At 34.3% G+C, this 25,481-nt stretch overlaps 1 protein-coding gene across 1 annotated transcript; it reads left to right on the top strand.

Moving 5' to 3' along the window:
• The first annotated feature begins 2,273 nt into the window (after positions 1-2,273).
• LOC113766109 (protein FAR1-RELATED SEQUENCE 5-like) lies at positions 2,274-4,697 on the top strand. The gene is made up of 4 exons (XM_027310334.1): positions 2,274-2,469; positions 2,580-3,563; positions 4,163-4,340; positions 4,427-4,697. Exons 1-4 carry the CDS (start codon positions 2,274-2,276, stop codon positions 4,695-4,697), a joined length of 1,629 nt encoding a protein of 542 aa, XP_027166135.1.
• The last annotated feature ends 20,784 nt before the right edge of the window (positions 4,698-25,481 follow it).

Raw genomic sequence — 25,481 nt, forward strand, 5'->3', positions numbered from 1 at the left:
GCACCTTCCGTATCTGGACAATTGGCACCTTCTGTGTGTGGCCATCTGTGGAATTGCACAGAAACATTTGGTCATCCTAGGCTGGTGTTGGATAGGATAATTAAAAAATATGCATATATTAATCATGCGGTGCGATGGTGCTCTGTTGTTAGAGCAGTTCTGCCGTTCCTGATCTTAATATTACTTTTGTCAATGCAGTATCTTTTGCAGTGTAAATACGCTTTATTCATGAGTTCCAGCGGAAATAACAAACTGACCCCATTGCAAAAATAATGCCTGGGCAACCTCGCGCGAAGCGCGAGGCGCACATCAACTAGTATTATCTAATGCAATAACTACCTGAATTTTTACAAACAGTAGTCAAGCTACAAAATTCAGCTAGGCCGCTTGCACAATTTTTTTTAAAAAAATCATTAATTAACTAAATATTGTCATGCTATCTAATACAAGAACTAACAGCATTTGTCCGTAATTAGTAAGGCCATCTTTTACATGTTATTTATAATACTACCAGAGAAAAGAACTACTAGTAGTTTAAAGCAAAATGGGGACCGGTAAACTTCATGTAATGCAAATGAAATCTACTAAAATAATTAAAATAATTCTAAAGTTGCTAAAAATTATTTGATCATTTGACAGAGAAGCGTTACAAATGAACATGCTCATATATGTGGTGGAAATCAAACATGATGGGTATGAATCTATCGTTTCTTGTAGTTTTCCTCCAAGACATTTTATCAAACACACGGTGTGTGAAATTATTATTAAACTATCACTATTCAAATTTTTTTGAAGGCCATAGGAATGTTGCAAAAACTGCACAATAAAAAAGACGAGAGAATAATCTTTGTTTACCTTGAAATTGTCTATTCAAGAAGAAGATTTTCATCCACTAAAACAATTTCAATGATGATACTAAAGTTTTAAATTTTGTTAATATAAATATTGGCTCCTCCGAATTCATACCCTTGACAAGGGAAAAGATATGGGAAGGAAAAAATGCAAGAAGGTTCAAGGAGAGAATTGTTGAAAGATATCAAGTGGGAAAGAGAAGTAGAGTGTGCTTCTATCTCTTTGGGTATATGTTTAGGAAAGAGAGTTATTTTGGCAAAAAACTCTTAGATGACTAGTACAGATAGGCTTAAAACAAAAATTGATGATGACATCTAAAAGATTTAATCTTCATAAATTTCCGTCCATCCCCAAATGGTAAGAACAGTAAATGAAGTAATAAGTTTTACTTGAAATAGTAGTGAATTTTGTGGAAAACAATGATAACTTGTGCTTTAAAGTTGGTAAAGTTTATCGATAATGTAGTAAGGTTTACTTACCAAAAAAAAAAAAAAGTAAGTTTACCAATAGCCATCTAGAAAAGTACTATTTGGTAAATTTTACTAGAACTTTATTTGGTTTAAAAGGTACTAAAAGTCCTTGAAGAGGTTGTAACTTTCACAAAAAAGATGGTAAAATTTACTCAAGACCTAGTTATATTTTCCGTAAAAAAAGGGGTATTCTATAGTTAAACACCCCTTTATTCTATAGTTTTATGCCAATCTTTTATTAATTTAACTTTACTATTTTAACAATTATTTATGAAATAATTTCGAAAAAAGGAAATCAATAAGAAAAGGCTATTCAAATAATTATTTTTTTGCCCTTAATACCCTTCCCTACACCGTCAGTGTAAACCTATTTTACACTGACGCCTCACCATATTGCGCCACCTCATTAATGAAAATTGGCAACCTGTTATAACCTGTAACTATTACCTATTATCAAATAAAAATAGGTTATTCACCTCTTTTTCTGTCTCTTCCTTCTCTTTCTATTGTATTCTGGATTTGCAACCAAATTCCTCCACTGATCAACTCAAAATTGGGATGACAGGTTAGACTTCTTTAATCTCTCTCTTTCTCTCTCTCTCTCTCTCTTTTATATGTATGATGTCTTTTATAAACCCACTTTACCTTAATTTTTACAAAGTGTAAACCCTAATTCAATATTTTTTCAAGAATCGATTTTGTAGTATAAAAGAAAGATGAAATAAATATGTCAAAAAATAAGAAAAATTAACTAAGTTCCTCTTTATATTGCAAAATTATAGTGTAGGTCAATTCCAGCCATGTTAGTGGAAATTCTTATTAAATCTGTTTTGAATATTTCAAGAGTGGTAGTTTTTATTGTCATGTTTATTGACAATTGTGTGAAACTTGTGTCTCTAGTTTGGTATTGTGGTTGCATCTTTCGGAAAAACAATCGGTACTGAATGTCCTATGGAACGTGAACTTGGTACTGAATGTCCTATGGAACAAGATCAAGTTGACCATGACGCTGCACATGGATCTATGCCTGAAGATTCTACTAATGAACAGATTGAACCTAGGAAAGAGGTGAACTTATATGTTGGAATGGAATTTGAATCATTGGGTGATGCCTTTAAGTGTTACTCTAACTATGCACACAATAAAGGTTTTAGTGTGCGAAGAAATCGTATCACGAAATCAAGGAGCAATAAATCGATAATTGGACAAGAATTTGTTTGTTCCAAAGAAGGATTTCGCTCCAAAAAAATTCTGAAGCTGATATGCCACGGGATAAAACAAGAAAAGGATGCAAAGCATTGGTGTATGTATCCCAAAAGGAAGAGGATAAGTGGATTATTGCTAGACTTGTTTTAGAGCATAACCATGTACTTGCCTCTCCTTATAGCAAAAAATTTTTACGTTTAAAAAGGAAAAAAAGTGAGGCCCAAAAGAATTTGATTGATATGCTAGACCAATCTGGTGTTCGACCAAGCAAGATTGTCTCTGTTTTAGCAACTCAAGTTGGGGGAATTGGAAATTTGAATTTCACTGATCACGATGTTTGTAACTATTTGAGTACAAAGAGACACAAGGAACTAGAAAAAGGAGATGCACAGTTAATGCTGCAATATTTTCAGAAGCGACAATTTGAGAATCCTGGTTTCTTTTATGCAATTCAAGTGGATATAGAGGGTCGCCTTGCTAATTGTTTTTGGACTGATGCTAAGTCAAGGTCATTATATAAACACTTTGGTGATGTGGTTACATTTGACCCTACATACCTGACAAATAAGTATAAGATGCCTTTTGTTCCACTAACTAGAGTTAATCATCATTACCAGTCAATTTTGTTTGGAGGTGCTCTGGTTTGGGATGAAACCGAAGAATCATTTGTTTGGTTGTTGCAAACTTGGTTAGAAGCAATGTTCGGGTGCCCTCCTAAAACTGTCATTACAGACCAAGACACTGCGATAACAAATGCTGTTGCTAGAGTTTTACCTCATAGTACACATCATTTTTGTATGTGGCATATTGAGAAAAAATTTCCAGAGACACTTAGCCATATTTATCACCAAAACAATGATTTCAAGTATCATTTCTCAAAATGCATTCATGACACTATCACTCCAGAAGAGTTTGAAATGGCTTGGACTGAGTTAATTGAGAAGTACAAGTTGCAAAATAACACATGGATACAAAAGGTATATTCAATTCGTGAAAGATGGGTTCCAGCTTTTGTGCGTGCTAGTTTTTGCGTAGGTATGTACCTTATTCTTTCTTGGTTAAAAAAATAAAATTTGACATAGACTTTAAATCTTAGGATAGTGATAATTAAATTTTTTTGATTATATAATTATTTACTTTTGTGTAATTGCTACTGTTTTGTCCAGGTATGTCAACTACCTAAAGAAGTGAAAGTATGAATAAGTTTTTCAAAGACTATCTGAATTCTAGCACAGCTATGAGTAAATTTGTGACTCAATATGATAGGGCTATTAAGGCAAGGTAGGATAAAGAAAAAGAAAAAAATTTTAAGACAAAGAATATGAAACCAATTTTGAAAACTCTGTAGCCTATGGAAGTTGAAGCAGCCAAAGTGTATACACGAAAAATCTTCAGAATGTTTCAAGATGAATTACTGGAATCCCAGAAATATGTTTCTGAGAAAATAACTATGAAAGATAGAGTTTACAAATATAGGGTACATGAGCGTCAAAAGGAATTTTCCTCATATATTGTAATTCTAAGTATTATTGAACAAAAAGTTGAGTTCTCTTGTCACAAGTTTGAATTTGTGGGGATTCTTTGTAAACATGCGCTGATGGTGTTTATAAAGAAACAAATTCATTCACTTCCAGTGCATTATTTGTTGGATCGTTGGACAATGAGTGCTATTTGTGGACGAGATGAGGGGGATTTTTCTGAAAAACTTCACCAAGCTGAGCCGCTAACAAATTCAAGCATGTGGTTTAATGATATAATGGTTCGTTCACTTGGCATTTCAGAGAAAGCTTCAAGATCTGCAAAACACCACAGGTTTGTATAGTACCTCTACTTTTTCTTTTTTTTTTAAATGACATTGAAATTTTTAACCTGATTTGACACCATACTCAATATTGCAGAGTTGCACTTCAAGGGTTGCAAGCATTATCTGACAAACTTGATGATTTGCCCTACGAAAATGAGCAAGACAGTAGTTTATCTATTTCTCAAGTTGACTCACATTCTGAAATTCATGATCTCACTCAAGGTCAAACATCTCAAAAGAGTATAACTCTATTCAACCCTGTGACAGTTGCATCAAAAGGCCGTCCTCGCACCTTAAGGATGAAGGGTGGTTTAGAAAAGTCTCGTAAAAGCAATAAATGCTCTTGTTGCAAAGAGAAAGGGTGACAGGCGTCAAACCTGTGCAATAATAAATACCTGCTTAAATAAAATACAAATTCTGTATATAGCGGTAAGCAGGGTCGAATCCACAGGGACTGGGGATAATTTAATTTCTTTTCAAGTTCCAGATATGGGGGGTTTTTGAAAATGATAGTAACTAAATTACTTGGAATAAATTAAAATAAAATAAAATAACTACAACTCAAATAACTAATTATCACAATAAAAATAATAATGGACGAACTCTAGCCAAGAGACAACTTCGGAGATGGTTCACTTAATTTGATCACAGATGCAAGGATTATTCCAGTTACTATCTGATAAATTAGTTATAATTGTCATACACGCGATAAACAACCAACTCTTCCTCAATTTGTCGATAGCCAAGGTACGACCGTTGACTATTTCTCTAATCAGGAAATAACCCTAGGTACGACCATAGAAGTTCAATTCCCTAATTGCATGAATAATTAGAAGAGCCTAATTCTAACCAATCAACACGCTACGAGGGTCTCTTTAAGTTAGCCTGTCTATCTCCCTGACACAAACCCAATCATGCCAGTTGCCACCAGTTTAGAATAATTAAACAATTACGGATTTAACTACCCTAATTGGCTTCAGGTTATTGAATTAATCTAGAATCCGGGCCCTGGATAATCGAATAATAAAACAACCATATGAACATAAAGCAGAAGATAGACAAATACCAGTGAATAATGAAAATAAATAAAAACTAATTCGATCTCACAAATTTAGTAGAACCAAATCCTTCGTTGTTCTTGACTAGACAAACTTAGCCACGCCTCATGAGAAAATCTTCAAGTAATTCCACTGAGGTCCAGGCCATCAAAAGAGCCAAGAAAGAAAAAACTAAAACTACGCTAAAAGCTAAGCTAAAACTCTCCTCTTTTCTCTGTACGCCCCCTTTCTCCTTTAAAGCCAAAGATGACTAATGCTCTCTAGTCCCGTGGTCCCCGCACGAATTGAGAGTCCAATTCTACTTCACAAGCCTCTGTACGTTTCTTTTCCAAAGAATCACTAATGATCCATCTTTTTCGTGTGGTCCCTGCCGAAATTGGAGTAAAAGAGTACAAGCCGTGAACTGAAGCTCTGCCGACTTTTTCTCCTTCTTGTTTCGTATTGCTAGGCAAAGACTTCCTAGTAAGAGTCCTAGTCAGCAATTCTTCTAATCAGCCAAAAGAAATGCCATCCGTCTGTAGCTTCATGCAGGCCAGTTTTGTGAGGCTTTTTGGACTCTTTTACGTGTGGGGCAATTTCCTTCAGCAGATCCCCCTTTTTTAGCACTTTTCAAATCTCTTTCCTGTAGATAGGTCCAAATACCAAATATAAGTATATATCAACAATTTAAAGCAATATTTGGCAAGGACAAAGGGAAAATTAACAATAAAATTACTAACAATTAACGCCCTATCAATTCCCCCCACACCTGAATCATGCTTGCCCTCAAGCACGGGAACACAATTGAACACCAAAATTTGACAATGGCTGTTGCTCCAACTACCGTATTGCCATGATGCCCAGAAAAACATATATCAAGCATCACAGGTTAAAATCCAAGAAAAATCACCGGTTAGCTTCCCAACCACCAACTCCTCCAATTTAAAGCAAACTAATCTAAGAAAAAGGAATGGTTGCTCACATTTATCAGCAAATGGTCCAACTATTAACCAAAATCTCGACATTAAGATCACAAACCGGCAAGCTGACTTATTCACATACTAACACAATCTTTATTTTATTTTTTCCCTTTTTTTTGTTTTTTTTTGTTGAGTAACAAAAGACTTAGTCTATAGCCCTTAGAGCCTTTTGACGCGAACTCCAACATTTGATAGATGGAGGAGCCCGGTTACTCAGCTCTAATTGCTACGGGACCACGCACTCATAGTAACTACTACCTTTTGACGCGAGAATCGACACTTTAGGTGAAGATCCCCGGTTACTCAGTAGTAACAACTAGTGGAGTACAGTCACCTCTTATTTACGATAACATACCACAATAACTAGAAAATATCACAAAGATAACAGCAGCCAGCCTCAAATTTCCAAACATGGAGAACTAAAATTAATAATTGGACCAATTCACATGAAAAATGCCCACAATCATTCCCTATGCCTAGAGAAGTTAACCAAAAATTGGAAAAGTTAAGCAATCATTGACATACACCAAAGAGATGTTCCTGAACTCAACCACATCAACTTGATACCCTTTTATTAATAACACTTGGCAATAGCAGAATTAGAGACAACAATCCAGTATCAAACTTGGTATTCATATGAAGACTGACCACTAGAAAAAGAAAAGAAAAGAAAACAAACGAAAAAGGAGATAAATATCAAACTAAAACAAAGGAAAAACCTCTAGAAACTAAAAACAAAAAATACTAGCACCCCAACTGATCCCCCCACACCTAATTCACACATTGCCCTCAATGTGATAAATAAACAATAATAGTAAGCAAAAGAGCAACGGTACTTCCCTGAAATCACGGGGACCATGGCGGGGCCACAGCAGTGAGTGAGGCGGGGAATGGTTGAGTTGGGTTGGAGTAGGCTAAGGTCAAGAGATTCTGGACCTAGAAGAGAACATTGATCTCACTATTGCCGCTAACAAGTAACCCAATCAATAGAAACAAAATTGCCAACATATAGAGGAACAAGTAAATGCAGATCAGTAGAAATCCATATCCTCTAATGAAGTCAACAATCAACCCAATAAGCACAGGTATCTCCCAATTCAAAAGGGTAGTGCATAATAAATGGCTCACCAAATTAGCAATTTAAATCCCTGAGCAATTTAAACCCAACAAGTCAATCAGTACCAGAAAACCACTCCAAACAATGTAACAGTTAAACTCCACAGGCAAAGGACGTCCAACCAATTTCACTCAAGCAAACTAGGAGCAATGCGACTGATTAAACAAAGCAACGAATTTCAGCAAATGGACTCATAGCCACCCAAAATCCCAACAAATGCCCTAAAGATTTAGCAATTGAAATCAATAGGTAAAATACTCCAGCAAGTCAATTAGACGCCACCAACAGCAATAAGCAATGGAAGTGGCACAGTAGCCTTCCAATTCAACAAACAAATGAAGAAAATACCCAACCAAAGGCATTTCAAGGGACGCAAGACAGAAATCAGCAAAGTAGAACTCAAGTGATACCAAAAATAACCTCGACAAAGCAGTGAATTCAACCAATTTGAATACGTAGAATACGGTCAGAAATGCCTCCCAAAGATCAACAGAGAGCGACAAAAATTGCCCACCCAAAATCTGTCCAAATGGTTCCAATTGGATAAGAAATTACACAACTCAACCAACCGAAATTAGCAAATGAGCCAAGAAACCGTCAAAACCAGCAATAGTAGTTCAAATTTTGGACTACAACTAAATCAAAATGTTTGGCAGTTTTCGATCAAGTAGCCCACCAACTAGAACCAAGTGGCAACAAATGTAGTTATAATACCCCAACCAGTACCACTGGTGCATCCCACAGATAATGAAGCAACATAAACGGCCACCCCAATCAAGAAAATGGAAACTTCAGGCACCTAAGGACTAGGCGAAAGTCTCAACAAAGCAGCTATTACAAACAATAAGCAGTGGTGGTCCGAATATTAGTCAATGCAGAAATCATGCAACTCAAAATCTCGGCAAGTGCTCCAATGAGCTTAGCAATTGAAATCACAAAACCGAATACTCCCCAAACAAGGTACTTAGAGTCAACCAATGGCAATACTAATTCAACAAATCAACCCAGAAAATTACTCAACTAAGGGTGCAATAGGGGTCTCCGAACACAGCTCCAAACACCAACAATTGAACATATAGAAACTAAACAGCCCAAAAATCAATTAAGTAGATAAACACATAAAAACTTCACTCAAAAACTAACTAAACATGGAAAAAATGAAATTTTTCCCAAATTACTTCAGATTCCACCCCAAAATTGGACAAATAGTCGTCAACCAACCACAGATGATATCACAGCACTCAAATCAACCACAAAAATGTCTGGCCTCAGCTAACAATTTAAAAATCTGTCCTCAGCTAATTAGAACTAATAATCTGGCCTCAGCTAATTAGTGACAGTAAATTAAAGAAAGAGATCACCGGAGGTGTTTCGGCCACAACAACAGGTACAGTGGAGGGGCAGAGGCGACGTGCGTGGACCTCACGCGAGTGGCTGAAACGCAAAAGGGCGCCCGGCTGCTGGTGGAGCGCGAGCTCAGGCGGAGCTGCGCACTCGGCTGTTGGCTGCGCCCGCGATGGGAGGAGAGGGACGCGGCGCTCGGCTGGTGGAGGTGGAGGTCCGTGGTGGAGGTAGAAGCTGCGATTAGCTGGTGGAGGTGCACCAGCGAGGTGGGCAACGGCCGTGGGCTGCTGGCGACGGATGAGCTGGAGGTGAGTTGGTGGCGGACAAGCTGAAGAAGAGGAGGAGAGCTCGCGCCCGGTGGTGGAAGGCAGTGGCGGTCACACGGGCAAGTGGGCGGCGTGCGTCGATGGCAGTCAGGGAGCTGTGCGTCGCGTGGGGTTGGAGGCAGCAGCAAGCTGTTGCGGCGCTGGGCTGTGGAGCGTGGGCAGGCGGCTGAGCTGGAGCTGCTGCTGGTGGCAGGCGCTGGAGCTGCTGCTGGTGGCAGGCGCTGGAGGGGAGGACACAAGTGGGCGGCGGACAGAGGGCTTCGGTCGACAGAGAGGAAGAAGAAACAGGGGAGAAGAAAGAAAGAAAGAAAGAAAAAGAAGAAGAAAGAGAGAAAGAAAGAAAGAAAGAGGAAGAAAAGAGAAAAGAGAAAAAAAAATGTTTTTTTTTTTTTTCAATGTTTTTTTTTTTTTTCATACCTAGAAAATCTAAGCTACGGTGAAACAAGAAAAAAAAAATTTTTTTTTTTTAAATTGAGAAACCTAGCTACGGTTGAAAAATTTTTTTTTTTTTTTTTTTTGCACACTCAAATTTCAAAATCCGAATTGTGAGAATCAAAACTGAAGGTGTAAAACGGAAAATGTTTTTATTTTGAATTTTTGAAATTTTTTTTTTTTTTTTTATTATTATTATTTTTTAGTCAAGGAACCTCTGGCTAAGGCGTGGGCACGCTCAACTGCTATAGAGTCCGCAGATCCTGAACGAGAATTTCTTTCCCTCAGGCGTGACCACCTGGCGTGGGCGCGTCTAACTGCTATAGAGTCCGCAGATCCTGAACGAGAATTTCCTTCCCTCAGGCGCGACCACCTGGCGTGGGCACGTCTAACTACTAATTTCCTGCCACCAAACATCAAACTATTAATTGTCACTAACACTTAACTAAAACTTCAAAAATGCATGAAAACTGAAACAAATAGTCTTGGGTTGCCTCCCAAGTAGCGCCTTTCTTTAATGTCTTTGGCTAGACATTTTCATGTGTATTCATGGAGGATAAAATCTTGTGGCTCGTTTCAGTGCTTCATCTTCTATGTAATCCTGATAGCCCTCGTAAATAGAGTAATTCTTGGGCACACGAGCTACGGGCTTCCATGGACTAGTAAATGGCACCAAACAAACAAGTGATGATCTTAAATCTTCACTCACTCCTCCATCAAGAGCACTTATTGGTTCGAGATATTTTGCCATCATGACTCTTAATTTATTCCTGGCATGAAATTCAAAATCGTCTGGTATAATAAAATCAATCTCACTAACAGGAATTAAAGAATAAGAGTCAGGAAAATATTGATCAAGGAATGGAGGAGATGTCACCGCATTTGGAGATTGTTCACTGGATTCATTCACTTGAACCATTTGATGTTGGGGTCTCAATTTTTGCTCTTCAACTTTCTTTTCAACTGCATCTTTAGATTCTTCTTTTTGAGACTCTTGTAGTACCATGTCATTTGTCAGAATAATTGCACTCTCATCTTCCTCATGGTCGATAATAGTCGGTGAGGGCAATTCTTCATAAACTGGAGAAATCAATTTGCTCGTTTTAAATGCCCATTCACGCCTTGCTTCTTTCATCTCTTCACTCATCATTTGTGTCTCCTGCTGAATTCGAGATACATTAGCAGCTAGTAATTCTATCATCTCTTCAAGAGACATACCTGACACGGATGATGGTTCTTGAGACTCATATTGCTGAAAATTCATTGGCTGCTGAAAATTCATTGGCCCTGTTGTATAATCATAACTGGAGTTATCCCACCATCCTTGATCATACCCGTTTGGATTAGAGTTATACCACGTTTGAGACCAGGGTGAAAAATCTCCATAATTATTGAGTGGGACACTCAGATTATCTTGATATTCGGGGCACATACTGGTTGAATGATCCCTGGCAAAACAAATTTTACAGGTTGCAGCAGCCATTCTTTCTCTAATAGAGTTTACTGCCTCTTTATATGCAAACTTAGCAAAAATACTAGTCTCATCGCCTTCCCCGGAAACAAAATCCAGTCTATCACCAAAATATGGAGTGTTAGCAGCCATAAAAAATAAAAAATAAAAAGAAAAAAATAAGAGAAAAATAAATTAAAAAAATGAAAACAAGATAAACTCAAAAAGAAACAAATTAATCAGGCACCAGTCCCCGGCAACGGCGCCAAAAATTGACAGGTGCCGAACCTGTGCAATAATAAATACCTGCTTAAATAAAATACAAATTCTGTATATAGCGGTAAGCAGGGTCGAATCCACAGGGACTGGGGATAATTTAATTTCTTTTCAAGTTCCAGATATGGGGGGTTTTTGAAAATGATAGTAACTAATTTACTTGGAATAAATTAAAATAAAATAAAATAACTACAACTCAAATAACTAATTATCACAATAAAAATAATAATGGACGAACTCTAGCCAAGAGACAACTTCGGAGATGGTTCACTTAATTTGATCACAGATGCAAGGATTATTCCAGTTACTATCTGATAAATTAGTTATAGTTGTCATACACGCGATAAACAACCAACTCTTCCTCAATTTGTCGATAGCCAAGGTACGACCGTTGACTATTTCTCTAATCAGGAAATAACCCTAGGTACGACCATAGAAGTTCAATTCCCTAATTGCATGAATAATTAGAAGAGCCTAATTCTAACCAATCAACACGCTACGAGGGTCTCTTTAAGTTAGCCTGTCTATCTCCCTGACACAAACCCAATCATGCCAGTTGCCACCAGTTTAGAATAATTAAACAATTACGGATTTAACTACCCTAATTGGCTTCAGGTTATTGAATTAATCTAGAATCCGGGCCCTGGATAATCGAATAATAAAACAACCATATGAACATAAAGCAGAAGATAGACAAATACCAGTGAATAATGAAAATAAATAAAAACTAATTCGATCTCACAAATTTAGTAGAACCAAATCCTTCGTTGTTCTTGACTAGACAAACTTAGCCACGCCTCATGAGAAAATCTTCAAGTAATTCCACTGAGGTCCAGGCCATCAAAAGAGCCAAGAAAGAAAAAACTAAAACTACGCTAAAAGCTAAGCTAAAACTCTCCTCTTTTCTCTGTACGCCCCCTTTCTCCTTTAAAGCCAAAGATGACTAATGCTCTCTAGTCCCGTGGTCCCCGCACGAATTGAGAGTCCAATTCTACTTCACAAGCCTCTGTACGTTTCTTTTCCAAAGAATCACTAATGATCCATCTTTTTCGTGTGGTCCCTGCCGAAATTGGAGTAAAAGAGTACAAGCCGTGAACTGAAGCTCTGCCGACTTTTTCTCCTTCTTGTTTCGTATTGCTAGGCAAAGACTTCCTAGTAAGAGTCCTAGTCAGCAATTCTTCTAATCAGCCAAAAGAAATGCCATCCGTCTGTAGCTTCATGCAGGCCAGTTTTGTGAGGCTTTTTGGACTCTTTTACGTGTGGGGCAATTTCCTTCAGCAGATCCCCCTTTTTTAGCACTTTTCAAATCTCTTTCCTGTAGATAGGTCCAAATACCAAATATAAGTATATATCAACAATTTAAAGCAATATTTGGCAAGGACAAAGGGAAAATTAACAATAAAATTACTAACAATTAACGCCCTATCAAAGGGCACAATAGAAGTACGTGTCCCAAATTAAAGAATTGAGTGGCTGTTAAGAGCAATAAATTTTACTAGAACTTTATTTGGTTTAAAAGGTACTAAAAGTCCTTGAAGAGGTTGTAACTTTCACAAAAAAGATGGTAAAATTTACTCAAGACCTAGTTATATTTTCTGTAAAAAAAGGGGTATTCTATAGTTAAACACCCCTTTATTCTATAGTTTTATGCCAATCTTTTATTAATTTAACTTTACTATTTTAACAATTATTTATGAAATAATTTCGAAAAAAGGAAATCAATAAGAAAAGGCTATTCAAATAATTATTTTTTTGCCCTTAATACCCTTCCCTTCCTCCTTAATCTTTCTATAACAACCTTATATCAAATTTTACTCATTATTCAAATAATTACTCATTCCACAAAAATTAGAAGATGGTAAATCTAATTGCCTACTCAAGCCATTAATTTTGCACTTAAATATCCGTCTTCTCTACTTTTCTAAATCTTCCTATACCAATCTTATATTAAATTTTCTTCAATATTCTCAGAAATATTTAGGAAAAAATTTAGGATGAAAATTCTGACAAATACTGTAGCACCCTTCCCCTTCCAAAAAAAAAAAAGGAACTTTTAAAGTCTTCCTCATGTAAATCTTATCTTAGAAATCAATTTGGTAGAAAACTAAAAAAAAAAAATTGTAAAACTGGAAGAAAAATATATCTATTTTCCTTAAATGATTGTTTTAGAAGTACTTTTATGAGATAAAGTTGACATTATTGCAAAACTCATTATTTGAGGGAAGGTTAGTGATATTTTAAAATTTAAAGGGTGTTAAGTGGCATTGAAATAAGCCTCAGGGAAGGTTTCTAAAATTATCCATAAAAAAGGCAAGATTTAATAATCAAGTCATATGTTTTGCTTGAAAAAAGTAGTATGTTTAGCATAAAGTTTTGCTTGAAAGATATTAAGATTTGTTAATGATTTAGTAAAATTTACTAAAAATGTGGTAAGATTTGCTATTGAAATCATACGTTTTGACTTGAAAAAAGTACTAAAATTTGTATAAAAATGGTAAGTTTTTTGCTTGAAAGTAAGATTTGTTATAAGTTTTATAACAAAAATGTAAGTTTTGGGGAAAAGTAGTAGTTTTTGTTAGAATTTTAGTAAGATTTGTTATCTAAAAAATAAGTTACACAAATTATTGAAACTTGTTCTAACAAAAACTTACTATTGGTTGTATTAAATAAGTAAATTTCATATACACTGTTGATGTATCTACTATTATGGTTGGATGAATGACACATAAACAAATTTTAAATTTTAAATTCAAATTCTGCACGTATGTCATAATATCTAATGATGATAGTATATATACTACAATGTATATAAAATTAATCCATATTAAATATACCATTACAAATTCGTCCCTAGTAAAACCTGCAAGTATAGGTTAAAACCTGTGCATAGTATCCAAATGAGCCGCCACTCATTTGTGAGTTATAGTGTGACTCCTCATCAAGAAGTTTCCCTTTTACATGAACGAAGTAACCCCTCTTCAAGAACTAATTAAACAGATACGAATGAAACTAAGAGTCTAAGCTTAAGGTATCTGCTTCTTGGGCCTTGCTTGAATTCAAAGATTCATCATCATCCCATTCTAATCTAGTTCAGAGATGGCAGCTTGACAACCACCTGCTTCAGATTATTCTGCCATAATTTACTGCAGGGTGATTTGCAGTACTCATCATCTCGTCGATCAGCCTGCATCTCGAGGTAATTGATCACAAAGTTATCAGTACTAAAAACAGCATGTCTTCTATGCTCTCGTGGATGTCGTGCCCTTTTCGAGGAACAAGGATGTCTAGTAAATATTATCGACGGAAGCAAATTGGTCCGCAGCCTACTCGACCTCGAAAGCCACCAGGAGTCAATGAGGTTGAAGCAGTATATAGAAGTACGACACACCATATTGCATGAACCATTCGCGAAAGACAAATTCGGGAAGACCTTAGTGCCATTTTAGAAAGATGTAACTCTTGGAGCTTCAATCTCTACTTAGGCGTTTCTGAAGTTGAATATCAGTAGATATGCTTATGATAGGTTGCAATTTTATCATTTATTTTATTATTAATTTTCCCAATTATCTGACCTGATGTGGATTAATTATTAGATTCTACTCACTTTTCATAGTTTGCACTTCTTACAGGGAGTAGAATGAAAATACCATAACAAGTGCCAATTTGACAGTTATCAGAAAAGCGTTCAAGTAGCAAGCATCCAGGGCCATTTTGGAAATATCAAGCAGCGACCCTTCTTGATAATTTGGCCGAAGACAACATTAAAAAGGGGGAGGGTGATAGGGTGCTAATTGTTAGTAATTTTATTGTTAATTTCCCCCTTTATCCTTGCCAAATATTGTTTAAATTGTTAATATATACTTATATTTGGTATTTGGACCTATCTACAGAAAGTGGAACTGACAAATGCTAATAAGGAGATTTTATTGGGAAAAATCCTTCACACACTAGAGCCTCCAGTGGATTTACGAGTTAGGCCCACATGGTGCTGCAAGAGAACAAAGATTTCGGTTGCTAATGGGAGTCTTTGATGAGCAATAGGAAACAAAAGGAGAAAGTTTCGCAGAGAGCCTCACTTTTGTACTTGGGCTCCCAATTTGTTGGGGGGACCACTAGAGATAGCATTAGACTTTCTTTTGGCTTTAAAAAGGGAGAAACGTACAGAGGGTTGGTAGCTTAGCTTTTAGAGACAATTTAGTTTTCTTTCTTTTCCTGATTCATGCATTTTCTTTGGTTCGTATGTACGCCAGAAGTATTGTGACGATCTTGCCTGGGTTCTCCTCAATAGGGATGAACTAAATCCCTTCTTCTAGTCAAGAACGACGGAGGATTTGGTTCGACTTAAATTGTGAGATCTAATCGATTTTAGCTTTCCTATTATTTTCTGGTATCCGTATATTTTCTGCTTTATTTTCTTATGGTTATTGTATTGTTCAATTGTCCTGGGCCCGGATGTTAGATTAATTCAATAACCTAGAGCCAATTAGAATAATTAAATCCGTAATTGTTTGATTGTTCTAAATTAGTGGTAACTGGCATAGTCAAGATTATGTCAGGGAAATATACGGGCTAATTCGTAGACAACCCTCGTAGCGTGTTGTTTGGTTAGAACAAGGTTTCTCTAAATCTTAAGGCAATTGCGAAATTTAATTCTATGGTCGTACCTAGAATTATTTTGCAATTAGGGCAATAGCTAACGGTCGTACCTTAACTATCGATAACTACGGAGGAATTGATTGTCATCGTTTGTTTGACAATTATAACTTGTTTATCAGTTTATATGTGGAATATTCTTGCATCGATGATCAATTAGAAGAACCATTTCCGAAGTTGCTTCTTGACTAGAGTTGTCTAATACTATTTGAGTGTCTATAGTTTGCTATTTAATTTTTATCTAATTATAATATTTGTTCAGTATAACTTATTGTTAATTTTCTTAAAATCCCCCATTGTTAATTTGAACTCTAAAAGAGACAAATATCTCCAGTCCCTGTGGATTCGACCTTGTTTATCACTATCTACAGAAATTATATTTTGGTTTGAGCAGGTATTTATTATTGTACAGGTTCGACACCTGTCAGAGGGCTGGAGTGTTCTTCGGTGGGCGGCGGACACTGCACAGGAACAATAGGCCATTAGAATAGGAACTATTAGATAGCAGAGAATGGGCCTACTTTGATTTAGATTTTGACTTTTCTTTCCTTGGAGTCTTTAGTAGCTTCTTTGACCCCTTGTGTGTCAGACGACGGAAAACTATCAATCACTCTTTGTGGATGTTGCTGCGGTATGTTTAGGAGTCAGAGAAGAGGTGTGGAAAGTTGCTGCGGTATGATTGTGACCACAAATGATAGGGGAAGTGTGGGTGATGGACACGTGTAAAGGGCTTCTTTACCTGCAACCTGGAGGGCTGTTGGATGTTGAGGATTACAACCGTAAATGTAAAATGTAGAATGCCTAAATTACGCAACTTCCAAAGTGAAGGGGTCATACGCTGAAGTAAGAGCAGGGAAAAAAGGCGCGAAACTTGGCGGATAAGCTAAACACAGTATGCATAGTAATAAGGAAGAAACGTGAAATCGAAAATAAGCATTGAAAAGTGGGGTTCTTTTAATAAACACCGACGTGTTTATTTTGTATGTTTTCCGATAAATGAAGTACCCAATTTAAGGAAATTGGGTACTCCTGACCGTATGATGGACGAAAGCCATAAAGAGCTGGTTGTTTATAAGACAACGGGTTTAACTATACTTTTTTTTCCGATAAATACATTTCTATTTAAGGCACCTTGGCTACTCTGTTCATGTAACGGCCCAAAAGGCATAAAGGGCTGGTCTTTTATTCAACAACGGGTTTATTTTCATTTTATCTAATAAATCATTGTGTCTTTAAGGCACCTTGGGTATTATGTTGTTGTAATGGAGGAAAGCCATAAAGAGCTGAAACTTTTAAATTGAAACACGCGTTTGAATATATGAATGGGCCTCTACGAAAAATGGGTTTAATCTTTACTTATAATGGGGAAAAGCCATACAGAGCTGGTTTTATTATCGAAAAACGCATTTCAATATAATGTTGTCAGATAAATAAATATTTTTGTAACGAAAATAGGTACTCCGTTCTTATACTTTTTTTTTCGATAAATACATTTATATATTTCTATTTATTAGTAAGAATTACTATTTATGTATAAAAACTTACTATTATTTGAACTAAACTTACTCTTTTAAAAGTAAGTTTGGGATATAAAGTAGTAATCTATTTATTTAAAAATTAAGTTTAATATTTATTCCAATTTACCTTTTGAGATATAAAAGTTACTAATCTATTAGGCTTAACTTACTATTTTAGATAGGAAACTTACTTCCATAATTTTAGGTGTTATTCTATTTAGGTGAATAGATCCAACAATAAATCAAATGATCGTTAAAAGTGCAACAACATGTTATATTAGATAAAAACTATTTCGCTACCATAACTATCGTTTAGTAGCTATCATATATGTATTGCAGAAGGGGTTTTTAGCAGAGACCCTCTCAATGGTTTCTAAACTTCTCATTCTTTTTTCTAGAATTTTGTATTTATTTAAATACATAAAAAGTAGTGGATTATAACCAACCCTATCACCAATCAAATTGAAATTTAAAATATTCCTACTATCTCTTAACTCATCCTACAACCACTCCTACAAATTCTCTAATCATCATCCCACGTTGGGTTATAACCAACCCTATCACCAATCAAATTGAAATTTAAAATATTCCCACTATCTCTTAATTTATCTTGCAACCACTCCTACAAATCCTCTAATCATCATCCCATGTTTTTCCTCACATTTCCCCCCACATTTCCCACTCCAATTAAGAGTCCTCCAAGAAACTCATTCGTATTTTTTAGTTAACCAAAACAAGAATTTATTATCTCTTTCATCTTTCTTGTGGTGTCAATCTTAGTCTTTAACTTAATTTCACCATAGAATATACCCGCCTACAAGCATTTCAACACCAATTAAACTTCAAACTCACAAGATTGTAAAGGAGGAATCATTTGTTTAGAAAACGAAACGTACACTGCAACGATTCCACACCCCAATTGGAAAAGTTTCAGCAATTTTGCGCTGCCGAAAGAGAAATCTCAAATTAAATTTGAAGGACAAAATCTAGGCTACACCGATTAAAACGTCGCTGGCATCAAATTAAAAATTCTGGTACTGTAATATTTTTTATTATTTTCAATTATTTCTAATACCATAATATGTCTATAATTTTTTTTTACCCTTTTACTGATCGAGTTAATTCCCCCACCCTCTCTCTCATTATTCTTTGTTTTTGGTTCTCTATTGATTTTGTAAATGTATTGATTTTATTTTATTTTTTGTGAGCAGTTATGGAAGAGATTATGTGCAGAGACTTTAACGAAAATCAACCTTCTTGCAAAGAACTGGAAGTATATTCTTGCCGGCTTAATTTTTCAAGTCGGCCACCTCTGCCCCTCCTTTTTGTCATTTTTTGCTTTTCTTTTAAGGTGATTTAGTCTTTTGCTTTCTTTATTTTTGCTCCTTTTATTTTCTGGGCTGGCGGATGGTTTTGATTGCATATTTGGTCGGCTGATGACTTTGTCAATAGTAGTGTCTTAAATTTCTAATAGCGGTGACATACATTTATATCAAATCAGTGCAATGTATTAGTATCACAAAATTCAACAGAGTTAATTAAATCAAAAGTTTTGACTTTCGTACTAAAAGTGGATTGGTGTGAAGAATGTTCGCACCTTCAAGTAAAATTATCAAATCGAATGTTTAGTATTTGTAAGTATTTCATTTTAATAACATTCAATTACATTCATTTGTAGAAATATATCATTCTTTTTTAATATAAATTTTTATTATTTTTTTAGGATTCATCTTTCCAAAAAAGACAGTTCTTAAATGATGTACATATTGTATCATATTTCAAGTTATTGTTAAGCAGATATTACATTTTAATTTTGTTGGTACAAATTTTACACCTATATTTGTTCACTCTTTTATTTTCATTTTTTTCAATAAAATCAGTACCGTGTGTAGCACGGGTATTCCCACTAGTATCTATATGTATTGTTGAGAGGGTTTTGGATAAGGAGCTTCCAAAATTGTCAAAAGTTTGAATGCTATTTTAATAGAATTTTACATTTTTATAATTAAAAAATGTTTATCTCTTAACTAATCATGTAACCGCTGCTACAGATCCTATAATCATGCTCATATTTTTCCCATATTTTCCTCACGTTTTCTCCACTACCCCATAAAATTCAAACTTCTAAACTTTAACTAACAGATAATAACCACCCCTGTAAAATGATATCTGCAAATTTCAATTCACATCTCACATTTATTACTGACACTTATCATATCACTAATAGTAATAACTAACCGTTAATTTAAGAAATTCGCAACTATGAAAGTCAAATATCCAAAATTTAGTAGCCTGTTTAAATTACAATTTTCACAATTCAATGTATCTTAATGTCATAATATATTTTACTCTCGCAATCATTCACAAATTATAAAGGGATTAAAAAATAAATAATTTTTTAATAAAAAATTAATTCAAAAGTAGTTAATTCACACACACACGCATACATATATATACATATATATTTTTTCATAATATAAACTAAAATTATAAAAAATTAGGAGGGCTAACTTTTTTTTTACACAAATATTTACACAATATGAATTAAAATTTTTAAAACTTTGGGAAGAAGGGACCAATGGCCCCGATTAGCAACAATAACGTCTTAGTTCCAAACCTGCAAGATTATAAAAGAGAAAATAACTGATTACAAAATGAATTTTATACTATGGTGATCCCACCCAAATGTAGTTATTTCACGCACGCACGCACACATATATACTTATATATATTCTCATAATATAAACTAAAATTATAATAAATTTGGAGGACCAATTTTATTTTACACAAATATTTATATAATATGAATTAAAATTTTTAAAACTTGGGGAGGAGGGCTATGACCTCCATTAGCCCCCATCGGTTCCATTATTGATTTCAATGGTATCTTAATTTCAAACCTGTAAGATTACAAAGAAAAAAAAATAACTGATCACAAAGCGAATCTCACATCATAGTGATCCCAATGAAATATTTTAAAAAGATTCAGCAAATTCACTTCAAAAAAATACAAGTCTTGCTGAACTTTTTTTGTAGTACGAATTCTTCAAAATTCAATAGAATTAATTAAACCACCAATATTAATTTTCATACTAAAAGTTGATTGGTGTAAAAAATGTTCGCACCTTTGTACAAGATTATCAAACCGAATGCATAATATTGGTAAGTATTTCATTTTAAAATCGAATAAAACATGCAATTACATTTATTTCTATCCATATATCATTCATTTTCTAATATAAATTATTATTATCATTTTAAGATCCATCTTCTGCAAAAACACAATTCTTGAATGATTTATAGTTTTTGTCATACTTTGAACTATTGTTAGACAAATCTTAAATTTTAATTATGTCGGTATAATTTTATAACTTTTTTCAAATTAAAATGGTATAATCTTTTAATTTATTTTAATAATGTAAGCACCGTGCGTAGCACGGATATTCACACTAGTTGTCCTTGTATGACCGAGCCTAAGAGTTTGAGCATGTTTTGGTTGAATGTTATAATTCAAAATTTGGGGTTTGGAGGGAATAGGTTATATCCATTGTAATCAAAACTCAAACAAAGGTGGGGATAAGTCTGGTTGTCACAATGAACTATATAAAGTGAATTTTTTATTTATTTGTACAATGCTACCTTATTTTTACATGCATCAGAATGGATTGATTACAAGTTGCATTTGCTTGCCTTTTGTTAGAATTTTGGCTAATTAACAAATTATACTAATTGTAGAAAAGTAAGTTTGTAATCATTTTCAATTTTTGAAAAGTTTGAAAGTTTGGATAACAATAACAACAAATCTTCCTAGTTACATGTAGAATATCAATTGTTTCTATATCACAATTTTTATAGTTTAACACTTATGAATATAATAAGATAAAATTATTATTTTATAATATGATAAAATTTTATTATTTTCTAAGGTTATGCGAAAGGTCAATATATTTTTCACAGAATATTTTAAAATATATAAGTACAAAAGAATATTAAATTATACATATAATCATGTATTATACAAGTATGTTACGAGTATTTACTAACTAATGTACTAAATTTTAATCATTTATAAAATATTTTATTGTTATTTCTAATAAGCTTCCTAGTATTGATTTGGTATAAGCCATAAAGGATTCAGTGATTTGAGTCAGCTACTTCTGTGTTAATTTTGACTGTGGTTAACAAACTCAATGATTTAGTCCGTCTACTTTAGGTTAGTGGGAAATATAGGTCGCAGTTGGCTGGAATAAAATTGTAATAAACCCGTTTTTCAATAAAAAATGAACTCTTTATGACTTTCCTCCATTATAAGAATAGAGTACCCATTTTCCTAAAAAAAATTATTTATCGGATAAAATAAAAATAAACCCATTTTTCAATAAAATCCTAACTCTTTATGCCTTTCCTCTATTATAAGAACCGTGTACCCATTTTGTCATAAATAAATTTATTTATCGGATAAAAAAATTATTTATCGAAAATATAAAAATGAACCCGTTTCTCAATAAAATATCAGCTCTTTATGGCTTTACTCCCTTATAAGAAAAGAGTATCCATTTTGCCATAAATAAATTTATTTATCGGATAAAATAAAAATAAACTCTTTTTTCAATAAAAAACCAGTTCTTTATGACTTTCTTCCATTATAAGAATATAGTACCCATTTTTCTAAAAAAAATATTATTTATCGAATAAAATAAAAATGAACCCGTTTTTCAATAAAATATCAACTCTTTATAGTTTTTCTCTATTATAAGAATAGAGTACCCATTTTTTCATAAATAAATTTATTTATCGAATGGAAAAAAATATTTTTTAATAAAACATCAATTTTTTATGGCTTTCCTCCATTTACTACAACAAAAAAGAGTATTAGCGACAACAACTTTAGCAAGAAGTAGAAAACTTGACGCTATTAAGAGGCTTATAGCAAGGAAAAGGACAATGCCTCACCAAAAATTGGCGCCATCACATACTCTGCGAGGGCAAAGACTTTTCTCGCTTAAAATTCTCACCAAAATGAGTGCGGGAAAGCTTCCCTCCAAATACTGATTCTAGTGGGCCAAAGTTTATGTTATTGGTGAGAAATTATGGGTGCTTTTTTGTGAAAATTTCAAAATTTTGCTCCCTTCCAATTTTTAGCAGAGCCGTGCATTGAAAATTTTTTAACCATTCCCGGCACAGCACTTGTTAAGTGCAGCACCACATGAATTCCAAGCCTTCCATACTTGCAAGGCTACTTTCCCAAATATATTGTTCTCAATCAGAGCCGTCGAAAGTTCAATCGCAACCTCCCCTGCACCTTTCTCCTTCTATCTCTCTTTCCCTCTCTATCAATTTTCAGTTTCCCGTAGACATATGGTTCCCCTCTTCCTCTCTAGCATCCAGATCTGAATTTATACAATCATGGACACACTTTAAAGACCCTTCTGATGCAATGGCAGACTTCAAGGAAAAGCGATGGTGTAGGTTTTTTAAGCAGATATGTTATTTTCATCTCTGTTTTGTCAATTGCCTTTTTCTTGCATTTTTGGTCAATTTAACAATCGCAAGATAAACTTTTTAAAATTGTAGGCTTCTACTTTAGTGGATTAGAGTGAATGGGCATCTCAGTTAGAGTAGAGAAAGGGGTCTTACTGGAAGGCAAAGTGAAAATGGCCCGTCAAAATTTCAGATCTAAGATTTCAGGTAGTCTCCAACATATTTTCATCCTAGAATTCTTCCTTCCACGATTTGATTTTCCCCTGCTTTGTCGTGTTGTTCAATCTCCTCTCTTTACCACTCTCACTTCCATTCCTCCGTACCTCTCATTGCCCAGCCCTAATTGTCCCCTTTTGTTGTCCCAAACCCCCTATATCTTACACAATTTTTGAATGCTAAACACTGATTATGACATGTTCTAAGATTTAAGCCTTATTTTTTCGGTGACTTAACTGAAATTTTGGATGATTTTCTACTCCGGTTGGTGATTAGGATTGATGGTGCAGGTGATTTTGCTTGTCTTTGGACTGGTTTGTGGTGGTTCATCATTATCTATTGTTTTGTGTTTCGGTGTTGTAGGACCATTCGTGAAGCATATTTTTCCCTTCCTTTGGGCTAATTCTAATGCTTTCATTGCGTTGCATGTGATTCTCTTAGGTGATACCTTCTTCTCCTCCTGAATGTTTGTGCAAGTTTTAATGCATTTGGTCTTTTGCCTTTTTGATGATTTAATTTTGTTGTTTATTTCTTAACTAAAGATCTAGTAAATAGAATATAGTTTTCTTTTAAGTGAACATACTGGACAAAAATAATAAGGATTAGAAAAAAAGGATCTCATTGGCTATTTGCACCTTGGAAGCCTTGTTGGCAGTAAAAGCTAATTCCTTTTTTCAAGTTCATTTCATGCTTTCCAAGTCCGAATGTTACACTTTCTTAGCTACTTCTCAATTTTGAATGAGCTGCAATGGGTGAATGCATTAACTATTTTTGTGTTAAAGGAAACAGCCTTGGCGTTACTTTACAATTGGTTTCATGTCAATTGGGGTCATAATGATTTCTTCATCTTAAGTACATGCTACCAACTTGTAGTTTGAAATTCAGTTCACATTTGTACTTGTGGTTAATAAAAGTGATCCTTAGCATTTCTTTTAAAGTCCCTCATTTTCATTTCTTTTCATGCAACAATATGAGGATCAATGTCTTAGTTGATATATGTAGGCTAATGCAGGTTTAATTTATCTAACTACCAATGTAAATTTCAGTTTAATAATTTTTTTTTTCCATTGGACTCTGTAGGTTGACGGTGGATTGTAGTAAACTTGGCTATGAAACTCTTACAAGCTACTTCGATTATGAACTTCACCAATTAATGCAAACATGATACTCATTGTATATCGGCACATGGTCTATCTTAGCATTTGTTATCCCTGGCAATTTTGATTGTACATATTAAAGCCTAATTAGGATTTGATTTGAGTATCTTTGTGCTTTGTACTGTTGATAGTATTGGTTGTAATATATTGTTGCTCGTTTTATATTTGTAATGACAAATTGGTTTGTTATTTCGTATAAAATTTTTGCTATATCTCAATATTGACATTAATGATGCCTCTTGCTAAAAAAATGATTGAAAAAGAAAAGTAGCAACTACAGTCACAAAGCTGCTTTTGGCAACTTTCTTGCAAGAAAATCATTTAGTTGCATTTGATCGTCTTTGGTAAGGGGTCGATGGTTTCTAATTAAAGAAGTTACTTGTTTATGATAAAATGGGGCACTCTTTTCTTATAATGGAGAAAAGTCATAAAGAGTTGGTGTTTTATTGAAAAATGAGTTTATTTTTATTTTATCCAATAGACAAATTCCTTTTTGCTTTCACAATGGGTACTCTGTTCTTATAATAGAGGAAAGTCATAAAGAACTGGTGTTTTATTAAAAAAATAGATTTTTTTAAATAAATATGTTTATGAAAAAATGGATACTCTGTTCTTAAAATGGAGGAAAATCATAAAGAGTTGGTATTTTATTAAAAAAATGGGTTTATTTTTTTATCTAATAAATAAATTTATTTATGGAAAAATGAATACTCTATTCTTATAATGGAGGAAAGCCATAAAGAGCTGGTCTTTTATGGGAAAGTAATACTTTACACAAAGTGACCGGGATTTGTTTTATGAAATAATCCCAAATAAAAATTTAGAATGAATTTATTTGTTTTGAAAGTTATATAACGGTCGTTAAAACTCCAGAGATTGGCAAAAAAAATTTGGAGTTGCAGAAAGGTAGAGCGAAGAAGGAGAAGAATTGAGTTTTTTGTCCGTTGCAATTGTTCTGTTAAAAATGGCTCTATTCGGTTTTACCCATTTTTTGTTGGGTAAAATCATTGGTTCTAACGATCAATTCTTCATTTCCTGTTAATAAGATTTATTGCATCCTCAAGGTTTCGTAATTTTTGCCAATTAGGGACAATTGACGGGAAATGAAGAATTGATCGTTAGAACCAATGATTTTACCTAACAAAAATGGATAAAATCGAATG

Source organism: Coffea eugenioides, chromosome 3 (assembly GCF_003713205.1).
Source record: "Coffea eugenioides isolate CCC68of chromosome 3, Ceug_1.0, whole genome shotgun sequence".
Taxonomy (NCBI): Eukaryota; Viridiplantae; Streptophyta; class Magnoliopsida; order Gentianales; family Rubiaceae; genus Coffea; species Coffea eugenioides.

Coding starts and splice junctions, on each gene's coding strand:
- LOC113766109 (XM_027310334.1), top strand. CDS start 2,274: ATGGAACGTGAACTTGGTACTGAATGTCCTATGGAACAAGATCAAGTT. Junction 3,564..4,162: donor GCGTGCTAGTTTTTGCGTAG/GTATGTACCTTA, acceptor ATTCACTTCCAG/TGCATTATTTGTTGGATCGT. Junction 4,341..4,426: donor AGATCTGCAAAACACCACAG/GTTTGTATAGTA, acceptor TCAATATTGCAG/AGTTGCACTTCAAGGGTTGC.